Source organism: Dryobates pubescens, chromosome 33 (genome assembly GCF_014839835.1).
Source record: "Dryobates pubescens isolate bDryPub1 chromosome 33, bDryPub1.pri, whole genome shotgun sequence".
Taxonomy (NCBI): Eukaryota; Metazoa; Chordata; class Aves; order Piciformes; family Picidae; genus Dryobates; species Dryobates pubescens.
The window spans coordinates 5,595,074-5,620,601 of record NC_071644.1 but is presented as its reverse complement, the minus strand read 5'-3'; the positions used below and the strand labels follow the sequence as shown (position 1 = coordinate 5,620,601).

Sequence of the window (25,528 nt, the reverse complement as noted above, 5' to 3'; positions counted from 1 at the left end):
AGCAGTATGTCCCCACTAGAGCCTGGCCACAACTTCTGCAGTTGATTTGTATGTACTGCTAACTTGAGAGCCACAGGCAAACAGCTAGGCTGCCAGCTGAGCTGGCTGTCATCTGAGCATGTGGCAGTCTGTTCTGTGGCACCAACCATGAGCCAGATGCTGAATTCTACCAGGAACCCCAAGTTCATCAATTCTAGGTCTGTAGCAGCTGTCTGTAAATGCTTGCTAGAACACAGAGCTTAAAGTTGCTTCTGCAAAATAGCACTTCACCAGCTGGCTATGGAGAGAGATTCTAAACCAGCAGGAAGCTAGAGGGGAGCAAAGGGGAGAGGTGTGGGGAAGGTCAATGCTGCAGCTGCAGATTTGGGACATGGGAAGGGATTCTGGCTCAATTTCTCAGTGCTTAACTAAGATGTAAAGCTGTCAGTTCAGTGTGGGATGTTGAAGTCAAGGCTCCATCCTCCCTTACTAGGGAAGAGCTATGGCTGCTGGCTTTCTGGCCTGCTCAGTCAGCTCCTGCTCACTGTGCATCCCTTACCATGACTTCTCTCAGACCCCATGGACACCTTATCAACTCTTCTTACACCATACACTGGTGCTTACTCTGCAGTGCAGGCACCAGTGTACCCATGTGCCTGTTCTGCAGTGTTAGGGCTATGTTAGGAGTAAGCTTGTGTTGTACCACTGACACACTAGGAAACCAGAGCAGATTGCTTAACTCCTTTCAACATCTGGATGTTACACCACCAATAAATGAACCAGAGTCTCATTGTCTTGATTTGAACACAGAATTTGCTCTGTAAAGGTCACAGACCATGAATAGGGGTAGAAGGAGAGGCATCAGACAAGGGGTCAAGGAGAAGCAGCACTGTTGGTAATGCAGAGGTCTGAAGCCAACAGTAATTGTTTAGCCTATGTAGCTTTCTAATGTTGCTGTCCTGAGAACACTGAGGATTGTGTTCTCCAAGGTAGTCTTGGAAAAGCTATGAAAGAATTGCTTTAGAGCTGTGGTCTAAGTAGGCTGACCAGAAGATGGCCTAACGGGCTTCAAGCCAAGAACATAATGGTTTACAGTCACTGAGTCTTCTAAAAAGCTGCTCCCAGCTTCTTTATGGATGCAGATTAGTAGCACTCAGGCTGACTTCCTCTGCTTCCTGAGTGGGGGCAAGGAAGCAGATGTCCTGAAGAGTTACTTTACTACCATTTGTCCTGTAAGGAATGAAAGTCTCCAGCCCACCATCTGCCATGAAACAATCCTTTCTGCAGTACACTACAAAGTGTGCTCAGGTAGGTGGGATGGATGAAAGGTGATGGATTGTCCTGGTGGGCAGAGCCACTGTGCCCATGTGGCATGGGGACTGTAGTGCTGTGCCTGTGAGCACCAGCTAGTCATAAGTGGGAGAGGCTGAGGAAGAATGTGTCACACAGTGGATCTGAGGACTTAGGAGAGAATCTTGTCACTTCAAGCACAGGCTTGGAGTGAAAAGGAGGACTTAACTCCAAATATTTGATCATTTTAAGGCCTGATGCCCGCCAAAGATGGCATTGCCAGAGCAGGAGAATGGCTGCAATCTGCTTCTGAGAAGCTATTTTAGAGAGCCTTGAGGAAACACTGGGCCTGACCTTTAACACAGTTGGCATTCCTAAGGTATTTGGGAGCTACCTTACACAGAGCTGTGAAGAGTCTAATGACCTTTCTGAAGCATCGTTTAACTTCCTTTGTGAGGAAAACACAGAGTTCACTCCCCTCCCCTCCCCCCCATTTAAGTATTTTAATTTGCAACCAAAACTGCCGTTTGTAACTACCTCAGTAGGAGAGAAGATCTCTGGCAGGAGCTTGTAGACCTCTGAGTTGCTTCCATCATTACAAACCCCTTGCTAAGTAACCTCTCTTGTTGCTTAGTATCTTCTGCTAGGTTATACAGCACTGCAGTTGCCAGGAACTGCCTGGGTAGGTGGACAGTGGAAACTTGCTGCAGCTGGTTTCTGGTTGAGCGAGGCTGCTTGTTGCTGCTTTGGGTTTTGGTTTACTCAGATGTGCTGCTCTGAGTAACTTCAGTGCTTTGCTTTGGAGAAGCAGCCACTCCACACATGATGCAAGAGGGCATGCTGCCTTCATCATAACTGCTCTTAATATTGCAAAAATAGCTAGAGAACTTCTGCAGAAACTGTCTGAATCACCCCAAGGAGAGGAAGGTTGTACTGCTGTGGTCATACAGACAAGCTGTTTCCCAGTGGTTACAAGTCCCAGCAGTGTTTGATGATGACATGTTCTTGGCTGCTTTGGATATAAGCTTTTCCTGGTGTGTCTCTCAGGGTGGGCATGCTTATGCTAGCTGCCTCCTGTCCATCAGAACAGAGCTCTTGGTGTCTGCTGGGCAGATGCTCAGCCAGGTAGGTGGTTAACTTTGTAGTCCAGGTAAACCAAGCACTGCCAAACACTAAGTGTCTTGTTCTCCCCATTGCTGGCATATCTTGCACAGTTGCTTCTCAAGTGCCTCTTACTCTGCTGGAGGATTTTTCTTTTTGCTGGGACACGTGCCATCTTTAATTCTTTCTTGCCCAACCTCTTGTGATCTCAGTGACTGCAGTTTCACTTTCTGTGGAGGCCACACAGCCCTGCCAACAGCTAAACCTGCTGAGCCAAACTGCTTCTGCTCTTCAGGTAGGTGGGGCCGAGGAAGTTGCCCCTGTGGCAACCTTCTCTGTGTAGAGCAAAGCAGCAGTGAGGCTGACAGTGCTGCCAAACCCAGTGCTGGGCAGTGAGGGTTGCCTGCCCAGCCCTGATCTAAGCAAAGTTGCAACACTCCGAAACCAGCTCTAACCATGTTGTCAGTGCAGTTGTTCCTGTCTTCTCTTCTGTGGCTGCTTGAGCTCTGCTAAAGCAGCACTGAAAGACATTTTCAATAGCATAGGTGAGTTTACTTTTTTTCCCAAGGTTTGATTATTATTTAGTGGAGTGGGAGGGGTTCCAGAAGGCTGCATCGGTGCTGGATGGGGTGTCACAGCCTTCCTGCGACCAGTTTCCGTGGTAGGCAGGAGAAACACAGTAAGGTGGTGTGCTATGAATTAATGCAGGGGAAAAGCTGAGTGTCCTAGTTCTTTGGGGCTAAGATTTGAATGCTGTTGGAGGCATGTGAGGTTTTTCTCTCTACCCCAGTCTGGTTTGTACCCCAGGAGGTCTGTAGGATCAAGGGGTCCGTTCTCATCACCACAAAGGGAGGAAGGGGAAGACTCTTGTGTTGAAGTAGCATCTAGAGATGATGCTAAAGAAGGGCTAGCACCGTCAAGGGGCTTGGTGGACAGTTTCTGACTAAGTAGTTGTGCACATCTGGGGTCACCTTTCACACCCTTTAGATAAGCTGCTGCCAGCAGGTTTGTCATCAGACTAGGAGCAGCGTAGTTCCTTTTGTCTGTTGGCTTGTGGGATGAACTTTCAGCCCAAGAGTGTGGACCAGGAGTACTAAACTTTTCCATGACTGTACTAGAAAAACCTGAGCAGAACTACAATAGGGTTTTTCAAGTCTCTTTCATTAATACTGTCTGGGATCCTTAACTTCAGCTTTCCAAAACAGTAAGCCAGTAAATGGCCATGTGCAGAAAGTGTATTCTTTTCTTCCAGGCTGGAAATCTTTAGGGCAGGGCTCCAATTCACTGCCTGTGGCACACCTCGGCATATGCTAGGTGTTTAAAGGTCTGGCCTCTTATCTGTAGAAGTACACTCAGTAAATATTATGGAGGAAGTTGTGAGTAACAGAGCCACAGTAAACAGACTGGAAGGAGTAGACTTCAAGTAAATCTGGATCAGGAGCCTTCAGAGCCTTTCAGAGCCTTCAAGTATTCTCATAACTGATGTTCCAGACAGGTATGTCCTATAGGTGTTAAGCTGCAGAGCAAGGGAGGGACCTGTGAGGTCCTCAAAGCTATCAAACTTTACGTAACTCTGAGGTGTTTCTGGTCCTCCTTTCTGTAAGTTTTGTAACTGGAGGAGAATGGTTTGCCAGTATTCAACCTCAAGAAAACAGATGTTTCTGGGAGTGTCTCACAGGTGCTTACAGAGCAGGCATCTTCCAGTAGGATTTGAAGAGGGTGGCTCTAGAACTCTTTGTGCTGTGGATTTTTCACTTGTGAAACTCCATGCTGTGCAAAGCCTCTGGCAGCAGGAGTTAGACTGGTTAATGGAACCAGCAGTGACAGTGACTTCTGACTGACCAATACCATGCCTTGTGTGCAGATGTTGGAGTGGGACTTCGAGGGCTCTGGCTGCTGTGCAAGTTGCTTCCAAATGGAGCTGAAAATCTGTACAGCAGCCAGTTAAAATTCCTGTGTCGCTTTGAGATGTAGCTACCTGAAAAAAAAATCCTGCTGTGTGATGAAACTTGAATGGCAACAACTTTCTGGCTTCATATTAAACAATGAGGGCATCGTGGGCTAGTAGCCTTTGGCTTGAGTTCACTGTATTGATAGCTTGGATTGCATTTCGTGTCTCTGTGTGTGTTCAAGATGAGGTGAATGGATTTGAATGCTGGCATGGGTGGGAGTGAGGTGAATTACCTGGGAGCAGTAAGGACCCTGGTTCTGAAAGTGGGTGACTTTTGTTAATCTAGCTGCATGACTTGTTTAAGGGGCCCTATTTAGCCTCGTGTTTGAAAGGTGTTCCTCTAATACTGAAATAAAGATTTAGTTGATTGGTTCATACTAGGGGGAATATCTTCTGCTGTGAGTAGTTGAGTCTGCTACCTATGTGACATCTGCCTAGCTGGGTTCATGGCTACGTCTTAGGAGGTTCAGTGCCAGCTGAAGGGAGCTGAGCAGAACCTGAAGCCCCACCCCTGGGCATTTCTAAGGCCAGGCTGGATGTGGCTCTGAGCAACCTGACCTAGTGTGAGGTGTCCCCACCCATGGCAGGGGAGTTGCAACTAGATGATCCTTGAGGTCCCTTCCAACCCTAACGATTCCATGATTATGGAGATGAACACATGTTTAAGCAGAGTGGAATTGCAGCAAGCCTGAACTGTTGATATGATAGATAAAAGTACTTTCAGTGCTTACATTTGTATTTAAACCTGTAACAGTTCAAAGGGCTGAAGCAGATTATTCCCTAGCATACCTTTTCACTTAGAACTGCCTGTGTCTCCTATCAAGCTCCCCAGGGCATCAGCCCATTAATTTTAACAGGGTAAGCTTTTCTCTATTTGCCCTGCTGAGGGAAAGTGCCTGGTATTGTCTTGGGCATGAAGAGACTTCTCTTTTCAAAAAATGAGGGCATCATTGTGCTTCCTGGCTGCAGGGCAAGGTGCTCTGCAGTTCTGGACCAGGCTAGTGCCAGGAACAGTGGAGGCAGCTCTGAGCAGGAATCGTTGCCTTGCCCTAATAAGGAGCTGTGTTGCACTTACCTTGGCATATGGGTCTCAGTATATCTGACCTGCTGTCTCTGACCACTTAGTTCCAGTCTTTTTTTGTCTCTCCCCTTCTCTCTTTTCTTGCCATTCTGTTCATCTAGTTTTAAGAGTCTGCCTGGGAAAAGACTCCTAACTAATGCAAGTGATCTGTGGTGCTTGTTTGGGAAAGGCTTTCTCTTTGGAGCAGGTAGCAAGGTGGAGTCCTGTCCCATGTCCTTCAGAAGTCTCCTGTCTTTCACTGTGGTGATTCTCTTTCTGGTACAGCAGCTTTGAGAGAAATATGATGAAGCTGATGTTTGCAGAAGGCAAAAAAATAAATATTCCACAGGCATTGCTTGGCTAGCAAAGAACACAGAATTGTATCTTCTGAGTGTTTTGTTGCAAAGCAGTCTGTACCAATACTCCTGCTGCCTTTGGGTTCTTGCTTCCTGTGCAGTGTTCTTGTGTGTACTGTACAGCTCTCAGGAAACCTCTGCCTCTCCTCTTTCTGACAGTGTTTTGGGTTTTTTATCCTAATCAAAGTTCCAACAGCTGAATTTGCCTATGGACTTCCAAGTCTGCTTTAGCCTTGTTGACAGCCATTGTCCATATGCCATAGGTTCTGGGAATGCCAGGTAGTTCATCTGGTATGTTCTGTAGGACACTAGAGGATTCTGTCTGTCTCAGCAGCCTGATGGTCTTTGTCTCAGCATCAGGAAATAACTTGCACAGGAACTTTTAAAATGATTGGTTCTGGACAGCATTAACATCCCTTTCCTAGGGGAGGTACCTGTTAAGAGTGACTGCACAAATCTCTTCCTAACAGAGCTGGTGTCAGCTTTGAGAAGTAAAACTGATCTAGAGAGTACGCAGGCATGAGAGCACTGGGATGACTTGGAGGAACTGCTGCTAAACCCTTGGATAACTGCATGCAACACATAGGGGAAGCTGAAAAATACCAATTGCTGAGGTGGTTTGTAGGATTCATTACAATGTGCCACAGTCTCTGGAAGACAGTTACAGCAGTGTACTTGAGCTCCATGTCTTATCAGCTTGTGCTTGGATTCCCTTGGTTTGAAAGATCACTGCTTCTTGGATTTACAGAGCAAGGGAGCCTGTGCTCTTAGGCTGGTGTCCAGTGACTGCTGTCCTTCAGCTGGTTTTGCTGTTCCTAGCTTATTTTCAGCTGCTCACCAGCTGGCTTATGTAATTCAAGATTTGTTTTGGTGTTGTACATAGTACTTACTTAACCTGCATCATGTCTCAGTTATCTTACCAGCAAATCAAGTGATTGAACCTTACTTAAATGGCAGCTGCTTAACAAACCACCTTCTGTCCATCAGTGCCATGTACCGGGGTCCCTGTCACCTCCTAGCTGAAGCCTCGCTGCTGATGTCCAGTAACATTTTTCAAACAGATCTGATTCATGCTCTATTTTCTATGCCAGATGAGGTCCTTGCTTGTGAGTAAGTGTTGTGAGTGTAGCTGGCAGGAGCGCTGCCTGATTGCCTCACTTCAGGAAATGTTAAAATAACAAGGTTTTTTTTTTTCTTAGAAAGCTAGTTTGTTCCCCTCCCACTTCTAATGCTCCTAAGAGCTGCCCCCAGTTTGGCAGCTGTCTTACAGAGAGTTGTTTGTGCTGCTGAGTGAGAGCTGAGACGCTCTGGTGGATGGAGGAGAGGTACGCAAAGTCAGTTCCTACCTCTGGCCAAGCTGCCTTGAACATTTGAGAGGTTTCTCTGCAATTTGGAAGGAAAGCTGCTCAACTGGGAGAAGAATCTTGTGCCTCCCTCTGGACTCTGAAGATGGGCATTTTTTCCTCTTGGAGAAGAGAAGCTGCCCCAACTGAAGCCTCTTAATTGAGACAAACCATACAGCAGGTTTATCTCCTCCAGACTACAGTAATTCCATAGGGCAAATAGCAATAGCTGCTGGACAAGGTGGCCCATGAGGCTGGACCCAGCAGATTGTCTGCTGTTTTGCACTTGCAGTTAGGCTTCCAAGGCACTTAGCAAAGCTTTAGTGGTGTTGAAGAGAATTATCTCCATGACCCTTATCAATGGCTGCTAGCTGCTTTGCCAGCTGATCTGAAGAAGGTTTGTAACTCCAGATGGAGAAGCTTTCATTTTTATTGCCTGGCTCCTACCTTGTTTGATTACTGCTGTGGGGAGATGTTTTGTGTTCAGTGCTGTAGTTCTCTTTTGGAACTGTTTGTGCTGAAGGAAGGAAATGGCATTTTATAAGGCATTTATGACTGGATAAAAACACAGGTAATAGGGGTGTGTGCCTTTGCAGTATGTAGCCTTTACCCTAGAGGCTCCCCAAAAGCTTTAATTTACAGCTGTCATCCAAAAAAAGAAGGCTGGAATTTGGTTGTCTTCATCTAGCATCTGTCAGATGTTAGAGCACTGCAAAGGAAGCACTGGAGTACCAGCTAGGAGAACACCAAGTGCTAATCTGGTGTGGTAGACAAGCTGGTTTGGATCCTGGAGAAACATTGCAGGTGGTAGCCTGTTCATAGTGCCTGTCCTGCTTTCCAGACTGCCTCTTCTTGGGACAGAACACACAAATATCCCTCCTGAAAGGCAGCCTGCTTTCTTTTATCACTAGTGGAAGCTGTTTTCCACTCCGAAGTTTCATTCCACCCTCTCTAGAGCAGCGGAGGGGAAGTCTCTTCAGTAATGCCACTCTTTCCTGCTAGGAACGGTTCAGACTAAAGCTTTGCAGAGCAGTTGTCCATATAATTAATCCCTCCATACTAGTCAGCCGTAGGATGTTAGTACAGGGTCCAAAGGTAATGCAACTGTCAGGTCTGATCTATCTCTGAGAAACGGACTGGAGCTGTTGGGATTCTTTTGAGTGTTAAATGCCTGGTGTGATTTGGTTCTATTGTGGATAGCTGTAGAGATGACTTTGGCAGGAGAAGAAATTCTTCATGGTGGTTGGAAAGAACTGGACCATGAACACCAGTGGGCAGCCTGGGCCTTCACTGGGATGTCGTGTTCAGTCTGACATTGTGGTATGAGCTAGGGCTGTGAGATGAGGCAAGTTTATGCTTACACAAGACTGTTTTCTGTCCTCCTACTAGCTGAAGACTGTAAGGGGGGGAAAAAAATCTCAAGCATTAGTGTGTACTGGATTCTGAGTCTTCTGCATTGAAGAAACTCTTTCCCAGCCTGGACAGCTTATAGATGGTCATGATGTGAAAGCAAGGTTTGCTGGAGGCAGCCTAAGTACAGATCTGTACTCTTCAGCTTTAATAATGTAGTAATAAGGAGATAAGCTCTGAAGGCTGAATCTATACCTTCCCTAGACCAAGAACCAGGAACTGAAGTGCCTTTCTGGAGGGAGCATCAGAAACTTAGTAGCTATCTATTTGATCTGTTACCTCCCCTGTGCAGAGTACGGGGTATAAGCAGCATGCATTGTCCTTCTTTGCTGGTGGAAAGGGAGGACAAGTTGTTAAGACTAACAGATGAAAAGTCTGCTCTGTAAATGTTGCATCCAAGGCTTCATGTGCTAATGTTTAACTCTCTTGTTGTTTTTTCCATCCATTAGGCAATACTGACCAGTGCACATCTGGGCAAGGTTTCCCAGCAGCTTTTCTGTGGGGCTGAATGACAGCAGGAGCAGCCGGATCAATCGATGAGCTTGCCTTGGGAGCCTACAAATAGGCAGAATCGGAGCACACAATGGGTCAGAAGGTCACAGGCGGGATAAAGACTGTGGATATGAGGGACCCTGTATACAGGCCACTGAAACAGGAGCTCCAAGGACTCGACTACAGCAAACCCACACGTCTGGACTTACTCCTGGACATGCCTCCAGTGTCATATGAGGTGCAGTTACTGCACTCGTGGAACAACGACGACCGCTCGCTGAACGTCTTTGTGAAGGAGGATGACAAACTGATATTTCACCGGCATCCGGTGGCGCAGAGTACAGATGCCATCCGCGGCAAAGTGGGCTACACACGGGGCCTGCACGTGTGGCAGATCACCTGGGCCATGAGGCAGCGAGGCACGCACGCCGTGGTCGGGGTGGCAACAGCAGATGCCCCTTTGCACTCGGTAGGGTACACCACGCTGGTAGGCAACAACCATGAGTCCTGGGGGTGGGACCTGGGGCGCAACAGACTCTACCACGACGGCAAGAACCAGCCGAGCAAAACCTATCCTGCCTTCTTGGAACCAGATGAAACTTTCATCGTGCCAGACTCCTTCCTGGTGGTTCTGGACATGGATGATGGGACGTTGAGCTTCATCGTAGATGGGCAATACATGGGTGTTGCCTTTCGGGGACTCAAAGGGAAAAAGCTGTACCCAGTGGTGAGCGCGGTGTGGGGCCACTGTGAAATACGGATGCGCTACTTGAATGGACTTGACCGTGAGTATAACTCCCTCTGCTTGCTCTGGCAGCACAGATCTCTCTGCTGCTTCAGTGCAGGCTTACTAGACCATCCTGGGGAGGGTTTTGCTTTCTCTTGAGGTGAGGATACCCTGTCAGCAGTAGGATTGCTAGATACAGCTCTGAATCCATAAAGGCCAATTCAAATGTTTAGCTGTACACACGTGCGATTGCCAGGGCCTGGGAGGTGCTATGGGGGAAGAAGGTGATGCCAGTTGTCTGTGTAGAGATGCCTGTATTGCTACCAAAGCAGCAGCAGGAATGGCCTTGTGACAGTTACATTATTGGCAGTGTAGTCATGGTGCCTCTTTACAGGAAGCGGTCTCTGGGCGACAGTTGCTTTCCTTAAATGGCTAATAAAGGAATTTTCAGAAACCTGTGCAGGCAAGAGTGGGAAGTTCTGTCCCTATCTAAGGAAAGGGAGCTGTCTCATCTTTCATAAAAAGTAGCTCACTTTTGCTTCTTTCAGGACAGGGTGTGCTCATTCCTGGTGTGGGGCCGGGTATTGCAGCCAGGCCAACTTGCATGCCAGGCCCTTTACTAATAGGGACATCAATCTCTAGCTAAGCTTAGTAATCAATTTGGCTGTCCAAATGTGCTAAAGTCTGTTATCTCTCATAGTCAGAACTTCCCATGGGGCTAGGCTGTGACTCAGTCCTTTGGGTAGGGTGGAGGAAAGGGGTGAAGGAAGTGGATTAAAATTTGGATTTATGTTGTTAGTGAAATAAATTTGGCAGTATTGATATGAAAAAAGCAGTGTGTCCCTTGCATTCCAGAACAGTGTCTGCTCAAAGGCTGTGGCATGCTGGGCTCTTCTGTTTGTTCTTAGAACCTGTTCTAATGCTGGGCCAGCGGTGGCAGAGCCCTGGCAAGGGTGACAGGAGATACAAGACGCTGACACTGGACACCAGAAAAACTGAGCTGTCAAAATAACCAGGAGAGCCTTGTCAAATACACATCAACTCATCAAGACCAAACAGAGAGCTCTTGGCAGAGCACTTTCTCTCCAAAAGCAAAACCCAGTTTGCTCAGCCACAGCAGCTTACAGAAGGGCAGCAGCTCCAGTAACCAGGCTTTCCTGAGGGGTCAAAGCCAAAATCTGCAGCTCCCCTCGAAGCCAGCAAGTCTGGGGAGCTATTGGCACAGAAGCACACTTAGCAAGGAAGCAGCCACCTCCAGCACTGGATCTGGTTGTAGTGTGCTCTCAGCATGGGAGTGAATTGCGGGCGCCAGGCCAGGAATGACAGGACGCTATTTTGGCAGAGATAGAAAGAAGGTGTCTGGCTCTAGGCACTCGTGAGCATTCAATAGCAACACTGTCCAGTGATTGGAGAGCTTGTGAATGGAAGGAGGTCAGATGTGTGTGTGCTTTCCCTTTCATCTCAGCTCTCCTGTCAGACTGGGTTATCAGTACAAACTAGATGAGGACAAACTTCTTTTCTTAATCTCTGTGGGAAGAAGATCCTCTCCTTTTAAGGCCCTTAAACTGGAGTTTATTTATGTTAATGTCTATAGGCTCTAAAGGTCAGGGCCTCTTGTCCTTTGGGATGCTGGCTAGACAATGCCTCTGTCCCAGATATCTCCATAGGGGGCAGGGGGAATTGGGACACACTTTGAATGCAGCATATTTGTACCTCAGCGGTTGAAGAGTAATCTGCACTGGGTAGTGCCAGAGGAGCGTTGCCAGTAACAGGCTTCCCTGGCAGTCTCACAGCCAGAGCAGGGACGTGCAGACCTGCTGTGGAGACCTGTCCCTGTGGAGGAGACAACATGGATCCTGAAGTAGGTCATGAGCAGGCAAGAGCAGCAGTCCCTTGCGCTGAGAGCAGCCACATTGTCACCTGTGACACAGAATGTGTATGACAAATGGTGGGGCTTGGGCAGTAACAGCGGTGCCCTGACAGATCTGTTTGCTCTCCACCCAGCTATCAGTGCAAAAGAAGTGTGCATAGAGAGGAATGAGTCCTCAGAAGTAATTAATGCTTGAAGCACTGGGAGAACTTTAAGGAATTGCTAGGAAGAAAAAAGAAAAAACCAAACACATTCCATTGCAGCTTCCTCTGGAGCAGGTAATTAGCCTGTGAGCCCTAGCAGGGGAAGTAGGGCATCAGTTCAGCTCTGGCTGCTAACTTCGGGAGACAGACCAATTCAAGCATGCATTTCCTGACTTTGTTACCAGATCTCTCCTCAGCTAACAACCTCTCCTTCTCACAGACTTTTTTTTTTTGCCAAAGAACAGATAGAAATTAGCTTTCCCCACTTTTCACTCTGTCTTTTTCTACCTGGAGCAGTAGGGCTGTTTGGTTTGTCCAAAGCAGAATCAGGAGGGGCCTGATCAGAGGCTCCTGACAACATTCTTCTGTTGAGCTTTTTGGTGTTAGCTGATACCTTAGAATCTGGAAGGAGAGGACTTGTGCCTGTCTTGTTGATGGAATCTATTCTAGCTTAAAAAAAGCAGTAACATGATGAGGGTCAGGAAAATCTAAGCTTAGTGTCTCAGGTGTTTAAACCAGTTGTATGAACAATCAGATTAATTTGGCTTGTACTAGTAGAAGCTAGAGGTGTTGGCATCTACCAGCGCTCCTGAAAACTGCTGCTTCTTAGCCAAACTTTGCCATTCTTGTGGATGTTTTTTAGGTGTCTGTTCAACTCAAGGTATCTAAAGGAAGCTTTCTAATGGTCTTTGCTCAGCCCTCAGGCTATTAGGCAGTTATCTGTCTAATTCAGGATGGCTTTAGGTTGGCCCTCTCATGGTGGAGGAGAAACCCCTTAGGCTTGAGCAGCATGGTGTGTAAAGGAGAGCTTTGACAGTCCTGAAGCTGTGAGGAGCTGATCTGTACTTTCCTGTTCTTTAGCAGTGATGTGTTTGACCTTAGTTCCCTGTATCTTGTGAATGACTCTTTGGCATCCAAGGGCCCCAACTGCCATTCCTGAAAAACAAGTGTTGTCTTGTGCAGCCTTTACAATACAGGATGCAAAAAAAGATAGCCAAAGGCTTGCATTTTTCCCAGCACAGGAGGGAATCCTCTAATGGAAAATGTCACAATACAAGTAGTGACATGAAGCCTGGACAGATGGCTTTGTTTTGCACAAGAAGTATGTAGTGCAAGTGAAGGGGCTGACAGCTCTTAACCTGCTGTGAGACAAATCATGGTACTCTCTGGGTACCCACGACCACATGATGCAGTCAGTGGGAGCTGCTGTCTTTTACTTCACTGAATCTCTTACAAAGGTGGTTTGGATACTGCAGTAAGAGGCACAGGCTGGAAGATGTGTTCTGACTTGAAGTGCTGTTGCTGAGGGGGAACTTCCATTAGGGATTTCTAGCACTATTTTTGTTCACACACTTGTATGGCTTAAGTAACCTCTACAGAGACATCATTCTCTGCCTGGGTATTTGATGAGCTGAAGTTGCTGATACATAAATGCTGAAAGACTTGGCTCCCACAAACATGCCAGGCATTCACTTTTCTTGATGATTTTTTTCTGAGAGACTTCTAGAAGTAGCAGAATGAATGTGTAACTTGTGGGTTGGGGTGTTAATACTTTGGGTCTCTCTTTCCAGCTGAACCACTGCCTTTGATGGACTTGTGTCGGCGAGCTGTGAGGCTTGCTCTGGGCAAGGAAAGACTGAATCAGATCCCTACACTGCCACTGCCAGCCTCCCTCAAGAGTTACCTGCTCTACCAATGACCTTCATGTTCAAGGACAGAGTTGGAACCAAGGCAAAACGTCGGAGCTGACCCACTGAGCAACGGGCTCTCCACCCTTGTGTCATCGCTACTGTTGGAACTCCTTGGCCAAAGTATTCCCACCACTGCTTAAGTCTCCATGTGCCCTTATTGACAAGCTCTCAAGTAATCCTTGTTCCACAATTGAGTGTTTTGTTCTTTGGAAGCCACTTCCCCAACACACTTACAAAAGGAACATTTACAGAAGCTCTGTGCTTCCCTGCTTCTCCTGAGAAAAGGCTGTGCTGCATCCGTAGGGTTGTGGAGCCTAGGAGTGAATGATTTTTTTTCTCCTGTACCAGCTAAAGGGAAGAACATAATCTGGGGGAAAGAAGGCATTAGGAGTGGAAATCTGAAGACCAGGTTCTAAGAATGGAAGGGCACAGGGTGGCCAGTGGAGTTGGGAAGAGTCTGGAATACCAAGAAGAATTCATTGTGGAGTGTTAAAACCAAAAAAAAAAAAAAAAAGAATAGAAGCCCAAGCCCTGAATCACCAAACTCAAAAACCCTTCCACCAGGACACCTTGGAGAAGGTGGTTATGTTGCTGATGTCTGTATCTCTGCCAGGATTTCTCACCATGTTCTCATGTAATTTCATAAACAGTGAATCCTGCGTTCTTGTTTATCACCATTGCTTTCCCAGTTCTGCTCCATCCTCTGTTCCATCCCCTCCTAGTGGGTTTGACTCATGGTTGAGAAGTCATACTGTGTCTCTACCTGCCCTCTTCCTGACTTAAACCTGCAGGTTTCTAGTTTGGGATCAGGGTTTTCTTGCTGATGTGGGGACAGGAAAGTGATAAACTTCTCCTGCAATAGGGTGAGACAAGCTGTATGAGCTGAGATTTGTTACACAGCTAAAGGTCCTACCATCTTAGGTCAGCTTTCTGTATAGCCTGTTCCATGTTGAGGCTTTAGAGAAACACTCATGTGTTGCTCCAATGGCTCTGCCAGGGATTCCTCTTGTTAGATAAGCTGCTTAAAGTCATCCAAACCAGGCCTTGTTCTGTCCCAGACAATCGGTGTAATCTCAACTTAACTATGCAGCAGGAATAGTTCTCTCTGTCTCTTGCTTAGGGGTGGGAAGTTATTCTAGAGAAGGTAGTAGCAGTGTGGCTGTAGAAGTACCATCAGCATCTCCTGTTAAGGTCTAAACAGAGACCAGTGGGATGATCTTTGGGCAAGAAAAAAAACCTGAAGTTCTCCAGAGCTGGGAGTGGGGGGCAGGAGGGAACTGCAATAAACAGGACAAGCAATTCAGGCAAAATCAGCACATCCCAAATAGATGCTCACCTCAGTAGCCAAGTAAAGAGGATGACACTCCTTTACTAGCAGGAGCTGCTCTCTTGACCTCTCCACAGGTTACTATGCTGCCTTTCTGGGGTTATTTTGCACATTTCTTTGTCTTGAAAAAAAGAAAAAACAAAAAGAAACCTGTTTGTGTGGTTGGATGTTTTTGTTTTCGTTGGTTGTTGTTTTTTTTTTCCTGCTCTTGAGTTATCCTTTCAGTTCTGTGTAGGTACAAATGAGTTTAGTTGTTGAAAATGTTAATATATATATATATTTGTGGTGTATGTATAAGAACATGTTTTAAACAGCTGCTGTAGGGTACCTTTTTTTTGGAGGAATAAACTACTTGCATAGTATATTTTTTTGAAGCACAGAATTGGTGCCAATTGGGTGGGGCGTGGTGTGCCCCTTTTTTAATCTAATATTGTATGATTTATTTTTTTGGTTTTGTAACCTAGGGGTTTGTACTAGTTTCTGTCACAGGGTAGGACACAAGAAAATTATGTGTATGGAGCCCTGCTTGGTTGCCTTCAGCTTGAACCAGTGTCTTCCAGAAGTCCAGGGAAGCAGCTGTGTTCTTCCTACTTCTAGTGCTCTTTGTGCTCCCTTGTTCCCATCTCTTCTCACTTCACCAGTACACTTTGTACAGTTTTAAATTCTGACTTTCTATTTTATGACTGTAGATAATACTCAGTAACCTAATAAACTTTATTGACTATTACATAATGCTGGGTTTTATTTGCCTGGAAGGATCAGAGTCCTTTCTGTCTTATTCCCAAGAAGCCATCCCAAACAGGTAATGCAAGGGCTGTTTTGCCTTTGTTTCTGCTTGAATGAATATCGGTCCCAAGCTGGAATCTAAAAGGTGTGTACAGGTGGAGGACAAGCTGCTATTGATACAGGGTGGTGGGGTGTGGTAAGCTGAGGTTTTACACAGCTGCCACTAATGCCTGAAAATGGCTGCTCCAGAGGGAGCTGAATAAAATCTGTGGTGAGACAGCTGCCTGGGTTTCTGAATTTAATTTGGTTTAGAGCTGACTTTACTCCATACTGGACTTGCTGCTTCAGTGCTTTTCCTTCAAGTGGACTCGGCCAACAGGGCTCTGGTTATTTTGCCAGACTCAAAGCATTGTGCAGGTTTGCAAACTGCACTCCTAGATTGCAGAAAATAAGCTCATATGAACACCAATCACTGACCTGCTACCTGCCTGTCCCTTTTCAGAGGAAGGGAGATAGTGGATAGAAGAAAGCAAAATGAAATGGGAGTTCAAAGGCTCCCTAGCCAGTAGAACGGCATAGTTGAATACAGAAGGTGCTGTGGCAAGCTAAGCTGAGTGATGGGGGATTTGTTCTTGTACCATGTGTGCTTGAAAAATGGCTGATTGATGTGTTCTGGGTAACTTCCTCGGGTCATGAACTTGATAAAGCTCAAGTCGCTTGGTATTAGTTTTCAGTCACTCCCTACCCACTGCGAGAAGTTGTTGTGTTTGTGTGTATTTTGAGCTCTGTTTGCACAAGAGGCTTCATTCCTGGGCTGTGAGGAGATACTGTCGTGGAGTCCAAACTGTTTGCTTGTTGTTTGTGCATTCAAGTCTTTTCCACTTCCAACCTGTTACTGAATGGTACCAGCAGTTAGGTTAAACCTCTCCAAAGGGACCCCAAGGGAGATGACTTGGTGCTTTTTGTCAGTTATGACAAAGCCTTTGGTTCTTCCTCCTGTCCACACAGTTCTGTCTTTCCTGCAGCTACCAACTTGTGTGTGAAATAAAATGGTTTAATTAGTTCACACAAACATTACAACATGTGAGGCCCAACTAAAGCTGCGATATACTTATGAGCTGCCTTATAAGGGTACTGGCTGAGGAGAGCTTTAAAAAAAAAATATGGAAGTGGTTTCTTGCCTTTGTCTCCAGTTTTGAAATTTGGATGTCAGGCTGGTTTGGGTTTCTCACAGGGAGAAGTCAAGTGGTAGTAGAGCCTTTATTTAAATACCCATCGTAGCCAATAATCAACACTTGTTTTGCTGCGGGTAGTGGAGTGCTCCAGTGGAGCACTTCCTGGCCTGTATATGAACAAAGCCAGCTTCCCCTTTACCTTCCAGTGGAAGGTTGCCTCTGCTTTGCTGGAAGTGTGGCTGGAGGGGTTCTGGGAGAGCAGCAGGCTGGGGAGGGTGCGCAAGGTGGGGCGGGTGCAGAGGGCTGCAAAATTAGTTCATACTCGGCTCCAGACACCCAAACAGGCTTGTGTTCCAGCTGCATGGAATATTTGAAACAAATGACCTGCTCAGAGCTGGGAGCCTGCAGTGTTTATGTACAGCACTATGGCAACAGTGGAGGAAGTCATGAGATGGGGATTGGACCTGGTGGAATCAACAAATGATATCACAGATTAGGGAGTCTTAATGAGTCAGTGGCTCTCTGCTTCCCCTCCTCTCGCCTGTGTTGAAGCACTGGCCCAGAGCAGGCAGACCACCTCCTTTTTGACTTGCATTAAAACCTGCAAGTCCTGCTGGTGCTGGGGCCTCCTTGAAAACCAACTCTGTTACACTGGCCAGCTTCTCATCTTCCTGCTGTTGATGACTAATCCTGTTTATGCACCTGGAACTCTTCCTACGTTTTATAGGAGGCTTCTGGCCTTGGTATTTGCCCACTGGTGATACAGAAGAGCTGTGGCAGTTCTGCAGAGTATCTTGGCATCCTCATGCTCCAATCAGTGGAGGAGCTTTTGTTTCTTCCTGGAGGTTGAGGCCTTGGTGAAAGTTACATAAGAGTAGGGAAGTGTGTAAGAGGGGAACTGTTCAGTGGCTGATACAGAAGTTTATCGTGGTACTGTTGTAGTCCTGTCGCAATTCCTTTCAAAAGGAAAGCCGGTTGGGTGCAGGTTACACTCCTGTGCAGCTCATCTGTGCCAGCAAATGTTCCTACTGTGGGTCTTCATGAAAGCTCTGACAGTGTCAGGACTGAAACATTTGGGGGGGGAAAGGATAGCTGCCAGTTCTTTTCTTTGTCTGCAGAACAGAGAAATTATTCTGAGCTCAAACAACTTCTCTGCTGGGGCCCAGACATCAATCTGTACCTGTCAAGTCTTTAAATGCAGCACATGGCAGTTGTCCCTTTCCCTATGCCTGAGATGTGCTAACTTCTTTTGGCAGTCACACCTTCTCTCCTGCATAAGGTAAGACAATGAACACTTCCTAGCATGCCCCCCTTCTCTCCCATGTGCTTCCCATGCAGAGTTAATGCTGTTGATCTTATGCCAAAGGCTGAGTTGCATTTGCCTGGAGAAGGAAATGCACAGCCATTTATTTAGCAAAGTCTATTAAAATTAAAAGCCTAACCCAAAGCACAACTTTCTTTGGCATACAAAACAGTGCCGAAGGGAACAAAACTCATTCAGTGCTTGCACAAAACACATCCCAGTGCTGATCCTGTCCTTGCACATGTTTTGATTCTAAACTATTGCAGGCTTGTCTGCCCTTCAGACAGAAAACTATTTGAGGCAGCTGCCAGATGTTTTGTCTGCCTTGTGTTTTACAGTTTGCTTACTGCTTAGCGATGCTCTTCCCGTCGGGTGCTGGAGCTGCCCTGGTGCATTCTGTTCCTGTAGCACCTCTGTGCTGGTTTCCCACCCCTCTGCCCTAGCCACATACCCACAGAGCACAGGGGAGATCCAAGTGGGAGTATTTTACTCCAAAGCTCAGTATCGCACGTCTGCTGCCCAATCTGCTGGCCTCATCTGGGACCTTTGCTGGGACTAGCACAGACCAGCCACATTCCTCTGCTCACATGTTGCCACAGTGTGTAAAAGTTAAGGTGATTTACAGTCATATAAAAGCACTTACAGCCTGAATGTAGGCCTTGCTAAACAGCCTTACTCTGAACACCCACAGTTCATGGCTTGGGCAGCCTCCTGAACTAGCTGTAAATTAGCTGAGTTAAATCTCCACTCCCCACCCCCCATGAGTAAGATGGGCAATAAATTCTCAAATACAATGAAGTATTTGAGACAAAGACTTTTATGTTTTTCCAGATCTGTGACAAATTTGTCTCAATCTGCAGACATACCCCCTGAACAGGGATACTTCAAGATTTCCTTTGTGTACCCAGCTCCAGCAGCATCCCCATCCCTCTGCTGTTGGTGTACCAATCTCTCAGCTGGGAGGTGCCTGATATGCCTACAAAGGTTAGAAGCACACAGCTTTGGTTTGTGCTCCTAGAAAACCACATCTCTACCAGCACAGCATCTTAAGGCAGAGCCCTCATTAAATGGGTTTAACCAGCAGTTCTTCACTTTGCTCAGACTTGCATCTCTTAATGATCAGAGGCCTTGGGTCTAAGCTTCTTAGGCACTAGCACTGCATTTTCCTCTGATACCATGCATGAGTGTTCTGCAGGCAGCAGCTTACGGCCCAGAGAAGCTTTGTTGTGTGATGGTATTGTGGGAAGGACAGGCCAAGAAATAGCTGTTGCTTGTGCATGAGCTTGTAGACAGTACCTACAGGTACTGTTTGTCCTGACTGTCCATAAATGCCTGTTTGTACTGGAGTCTGTCATCATTTCTCTTGTTAAGCCATTAACTATTATTTAGGAGCGCTTAACAAAGTGTTACTCTCTAAAAGCTGCGTAAGCAAACATGCTCTCCAACTTACTATTACACAGGGTACACGGGCAGGCAAGAAACACCTGTCTAAACTGTAATCTGGCTAGCACACAGGTGTTGATCTTTTTCTTCTATGAAAAGCATAGAGGATTTCCCACAACTGAAGGTCCGAACTGGAGTCTCTAACTTTTCCTTAATTGGGTGCCTTTGGGAGTGCAGAACTTTCTTGCAGGCTGCACAAGTGCTACATTGATCTGAAAGGTGAAGTGCCACCCCCTGAACCAGGAACTTATTTCCTGCCACAGGCTGGATGTTTCCTTTGGAAGAGGACCACCCAATATTGATAAGGTCTGTTCCTACTTCATTTGTGGTCCAACAGAGAGACCTGAGGAGTAACAGCTGTTACCCCTAAATATGATCTCTATTTTTCAAACTGTCTAGACACCTGGGTGGGTTGTGCACACTACCAGCAAAGCTATTTAATCATGTCAGACTCTTTATTTCTACAAAGGCCCAGGTTTGGTTTGTATAATGAGCTAGATGGAAACCCCAGGGAAGCCAGTGAATCAAGCAGACAAGCAGGGAAATTTGATCATGAAGGCTAACATTTTGATGTTTTTCATTCTGACCTGGTATAGACAGTGCACACATTCCAGGGTTTCAGAAGTTATTGGCTGTGGTGTCTGATAACACTGCACAGCTAACTGTTTTAAAGGTTTACTGTACTGATAGGCACGTGGCCTCTCTGAAATGCTGTTAAATGACAACTGACTGAGACTGTGCTGCACCATAGGAAATTGCAGCAATGAAAATTAGATTCACAGACACTTAGCAATGAAGCTTTCAATTGATTTTTTGTAAAGGAGGGCCTAGAAAAAGGAGCACTCAGAGTCCTTTCGATGCATCCTGCTTGGATAAGTGCAGACGTTTTCAATTAGTTCCTTCAGAGATGCCAACTATCTTTTCCAAAGTGAAGTGCTCCATGATGAGATCTTCATTGTTAGAAAGGAAAGAAGGTGATTCTTCATTGGCAATCTGACATTTTTATTTGCATTTAAAAGAGGGACAGAGAAATGCAAGTAAAGCTGGAGTCTGAAAGAGCCACAGACATTTCTGGACAGGAATCCACTCTGAGAAGCTGCATCCTGGAGCTTAGACATTCTTGAAGTGGAGGACTTGCAGATCCACAGCAAGTGATGCCTTGCAGGATGCCTAAATTTTAGAGTTAAGAAACTTGTGCCACATGCTTTAGGTCTGCATTTTCCTGTGTTGATGTTTGTGTTTGTGAATTGTGTTTCAAGTGTCACAGACAGGACTGTGACCTTGACTAGAATACACTTGTTTGCTTTTCTAAGGATGCCTGCTGCTAGCACAGATCTCCAGAACATTTCAGTAAGCACAAGGCCTGTGCATTTCCCTCCAAGCAGCAAATGCAAGGCAAATAATAGTATGGTCATATATGTAGGGTACCTGCAACCTGAACAAGCACGAGAATCTTAAGACAAGCTATGATACACTTCCCAGAAAGTTTAACTTAGAATCATATAAGGTTCAATAAGGTTGGAAGAGACCTCAAAGATCATCAAGTCCAACCTGTCACCCAAGACCTCATGACTACTACACCATAGCACCAAGTGCCACATCCAATCTCCTCTTGAACACCTCCAGGAATGGTGACTCCACCACCTCCCTGGGCAGCACATTCCAACGGCTAACAACTCTCTCTGTGAAAAACTTACTCCTCACCTCGAGCCTAAACTTCCCCTGGCACAGCTTGAGACTGTGTCCACTTGTTCTGGTGCTGATAGCCTGGGAGAAGAGACCAACCCCCTCCTGTCTACAGCCATCCTTCAGGTAGTTGTAGACAGCAATAAGGTCTCCCCTGAGCCTCCTCTTTTCCAGGCTAAACAATCGCAGCTCCCTCAGCCTCTCCTCGTAGGGGTTATGCTCTTGGAGTCTAGGTGAAGCAGGCGCCAGCATTAAATATTATCTCCCCAGCTGGCTGTTAAGCAACATTTTCAGTATAGGATGAACACTGAAAGAAGATCCAGGTTTGGAAGAAGCCAAGGTGCATAAAGATTGTTGGTCAGGAAAAGCCTTTGACATGTTAATCTCATACCAGATACATTTGGCAAAGGTTCAGGATCTTTCTTTGGAAAACAAAGAGGGGGAAAAGATTTAGCCTAGGGGCCAGTTCATTGTTCTGATCCTGGACCCAGCAGTTTAGCTGTTTGATACAGGTTGGTAGGCACAAGCTGAGGCTGAAGCTGCAATCTTGCTGCATCCCCAAAATGCCAGGCTAGGTACTTGATCAAGTCAGGGTGATTGTCTTTGGTGTCTTTGCCAGTGGTCAGCTGCTAGAAATAGTGAGAGAAGCAGCATGCTGCAGACTGCTCTGGTTCTGAAGTCTCTCAGGTACCTTTCGTGCCAAATTCTCTTGGAGGGGAGATTGTGTAATCAAGCTGGGTTGCATGTAAAAACACACTTGTGTACGTCCAGGCGTGCAGGGTATTGCCAAAGTGGACAGACTGTCCTGCCTGCCTGCCAGAAGAGTTGTGTTTTGTCCAGCGGAAAAGAAAACATCCTCTTCTCTGTGCTTTGGAATTTGCCTGTTCAGACTCTGATCTCATTAGCACTGACTCCATACTATGACAACTTTGGCTATCTCGGGTCAGGACCGTGGGCCAGTACATTAATTGATTCTTGCAACAGTAGGCAAAATTTGGCTATTTTCCACTGAAAGTTGCCCTCTTGGTCTTGTGGCAGATGCCCCAAAGAGTGCAGAGACCATGCAAGGAGAAAGGAAGCAGATCATTGTTTTGTGCTATGCAGTCCTGTGCTAGTTGTTCATTGTGCTATGAACGACAGTACCTGCCTCGGAACAAAGCAGACAGAGGGAGCAGCTTCATACCCAACATGTTTGAAGAGCTGCATTTTAGAACATAGGCAACAGAACCTGTTTGTGTACATGAGCTAGAAATTAAATGCATGCCCTGGGTGCACTACTGACATGAACCTTTCTTTCCAAGCTGTCCCATAGAGCTGCAAGGGCTGAGTTTTGTTATTTATGGTTTTTATCAAGAACCTAGCACGTGAACAGAGTGATATTTTTGCTGTGTCTTGATTTAAACTCTGGTCCTAATCCAGCATTGACCTTTTGTTTCCTTTTTTGCTGCCTGCATTAGATTAAACTGGCAGATTTCTTCATAGATTCATAGAATGGTTTAGGTTGGAAGGACCTTAAAAATCATGCAGTTCCAGCCCTCATGCCATGGGCAGGGACACCTTCCACCAGCTGAGGTTGCTTAAGGTCTCATCCAACCTGGCTTTGAACACCTCCAGGGAGGGGGCATTCACGACCTCCCCTTCTTTGGGTTGTATGTTCCTATCTGTAATTGGTAGTTTCATTACATATGGCTCATGCTCTGCATTCATGTTTGGGGGCTGCCAGAAGGGCTACATGGGAAAAGCCCACTTTGGTCACCAGCAAAGTAAAAGAGAAACTCTTAGCATTCTTAACGCGAGGATCACAGAACCCAGGGTTGCTTCTTCCCTCATAGAACCTCTGAATCAAAATACTTTCAAACTGCTCAGAACTGCCCATAGCCCTTAGCCCAGCTCTTGTACCTGCTAGTGCTGCACAGAGACAGTCTGTGTCTGATGTTCTCCTGTGGCTTCTGCCTTCTTGATTGAACTCTCCCTGTGTGGTTTGAGCACTGCAGCACTGCATTAGCCAAGCGGTTATGCATTAAGTCTGTTGCCTTGCTTAATGTGAACTTTCTGCTTCAGCAAGGAGCCAGTGACTCCTAAAAGGGGAAGGTCTCATACCTTGGCATAGGCTGTCTTTAAAATTTGGCAGCTGCTGTGTAAAATTAGAGGGTGATTCCATCAAACTCTCTTTATATGCAGCCCTGGGTAATGGTGCACTGCTCATCCAAAGGAAGGGAGCAGATGGAGCCCAGAAGTTTGTTTTGGTCTCTTCCTGCTTAGTTCTGTCTGGAAAGCTCCTAAAATCTGTCACCTGGCAGTGAAAAATGAGTGTGGTGTGCAGGCCAAACAGGTGGTCTGCACCACAGCCATTCCAAGTGCAGTAGGCACCGATCATTGCCTGGCAGAGCCTCCCTGGCAGCAAAAGGGCAGATCAAGGACTCCTGCTATCTACCTTCCTGCTTTTTCTGTCCCCTCCCCCCTTTTTTTTTTCCCTGCAGAAACAAAAATATTGTCAGATGTCAGTGTCAAGAGGGCTTTTTGCTGTCTATGACACTTGGAGTCTCTGATGAAAATACAGCAGCTCCAATTCCAAGGGTTTTCTTGGAAGGGTAAGAGTTGCCCCTCTCCAGTCCCCACTTTGCAACTGAGTAACCAGTTTGTTTGGAAAATTCCTTGCTGGGGATGTGGACAGGGATATGTTTAAAGCAGCCAAACAAAGGTGGGAGGAGAGGAAGCAAAAGGAAACACTCTTCTGAAGCCAAATTGTTTTGGGAGGGTGGTTAGAAGGGGGAAGTTTTTGTTTTGTTTTCTAAGAAAACATTTCTACAGCCAAGACAAACAAAGATGCCTGCTCTAGATCTTGTTACCTTTGGTCTCCTTGGGCTCTGTGTCAATTCCCAGATTATTTTTATGAACTGTTTAATCCAGGACTTTTATTTCCCCTGTAAATAAATGGTATTTCAGATTCCAGGACAGTTTCAGATACTAATACCAGCTGTCTAGACAAAGAATGGCCCATGGACTTGATCATAAATAAAAATAGTCCTGAGGCTTTGGGTTTGGTTTTTTCCTTCATTCCTTCTCTTGTCTAAGTAGCTTGCAGACAGAGACCTGCAGGAGAGGCTGGCTGTGTGAAGACAGGCACAGCACAGCTCTCATCTCCTTTGCCATCTCTTGGAGGGGACTGGAACTGGCTGAGGCCATGCCACAGGATGCTTGGTGTCTCAGAAATGTGAAGAGTTTCTAACCAAGAAACCAGGGGATGGAACTTACAATTCCATGGCACAGCTCCTAGGTTTGACAGAGGAACAGTGGGAATGTTTTTATGCCTCCCACAACTTTTGCTATACAGATCTTCAATTTTATTTTATTTTATTTTTTTTCCTGCAGGAAGGGGAAGTTTCTTGCAGCTTCTGTTCTTCATTACAGCTGTGCAGAGTCACTATGCAGCACTCTCCAGAACCTGCCACCCCCAAGCCTTGGGAATGTGCAGGAGAGAACAGTGTGCTGAGACCTGTGTTTATTAACTAGGAACCAACAGCCTTTATGCAAAGTGGCCATGTAGCTAAGATCACCAAGGGAGGTGAGCACCACAGGCTGAAGAAACAGCAATTATTCCTGCAGCACTGCTGCAGCTGTTTGTAGTGTTCTTTGACCTACTCGTGGGGTGGCTGCCTGTAGCTTCTCTCCAGGCCACATTTACCTGTCAGAGATGGATGGGGATATGCACATTCTCACATGACTTTTGGGTGCTTAATCTACAGTTTTATTGCTAAATTCTATAAACAAGGAAAGGAGGAGAGAGAGGAGAGGATGGAGATGCACTAGCAGAATAGCCTGTTGGCCTGTCCTGCACTTGCTGCTCCCTGACGGTATTGTCAGTCTCTTGTTGCAGAAACAAATGCTATTTAGTTAGTTAGTTAGTTGTTTATTTCTTCTTAATTGTATGGGGTTTTGTTTAGGAAAACCCCAAACATTTGGAGCTGTCCCAGTGTTTCCCACTTTTTGTGGGCCTGTTAAGACTTGGTGGTAAATGTCTCTTGGAAAGACCAGGCAGGGCTTTGGTGCAACAATGGCCCTCACACTACTGGGAATGGATCACGGCCAGCTTCTTAAAAAAGCCCTCATGTTCTCAGGACATCTAATGGGAGAGTTTAGCGTGAGTAGTCAACAAAAGGGCTGCCTGGAACAAAGATGCAGAGCTGACCTGAGCTAAGACCACAGAAAATGCCACGTGAATATCCCAGAACAGTCAGCTGCAGAACAGCTCCCACTGAAGTGCTGCCTGCAAGTTAAAGAATGACAGCACTTAAAAAGAACAAAGAAAAAGAAACTGTCCTGATCCTGGGAAATGCAAGGTGCAATCCTTTACCTTTCATACAGCAAACCCAGATTCCTGGCAAGAAAACCTAT

The 25,528-nt window shown here is 46.2% G+C and overlaps 1 protein-coding gene across 2 annotated transcripts in view; it reads left to right on the top strand.

The window, feature by feature from the left end:
* The window catches only part of SPSB1 (splA/ryanodine receptor domain and SOCS box containing 1), a 32,889-nt gene extending 17,956 nt beyond the window's left edge, over positions 1-14,933 (top strand). Inside the window, exons 1-3 of one of the 2 annotated variants that reach the window (XM_054175804.1) lie at positions 7,341-7,477; positions 8,940-9,767; positions 13,354-14,933. In XM_054175804.1, the coding sequence (XP_054031779.1) occupies positions 9,074-9,767; positions 13,354-13,481 (822 nt within the window). In that variant the 5' untranslated portion in view covers positions 7,341-7,477; positions 8,940-9,073 and the 3' untranslated portion in view covers positions 13,482-14,933. Of the gene's footprint in view, positions 1-7,340; positions 7,478-8,939; positions 9,768-13,353 lie in introns of those variants that run through there. The other variant, XM_054175803.1, reaches the window with a different exon arrangement.
* Positions 14,934-25,528: the final 10,595 nt, after the last annotated feature.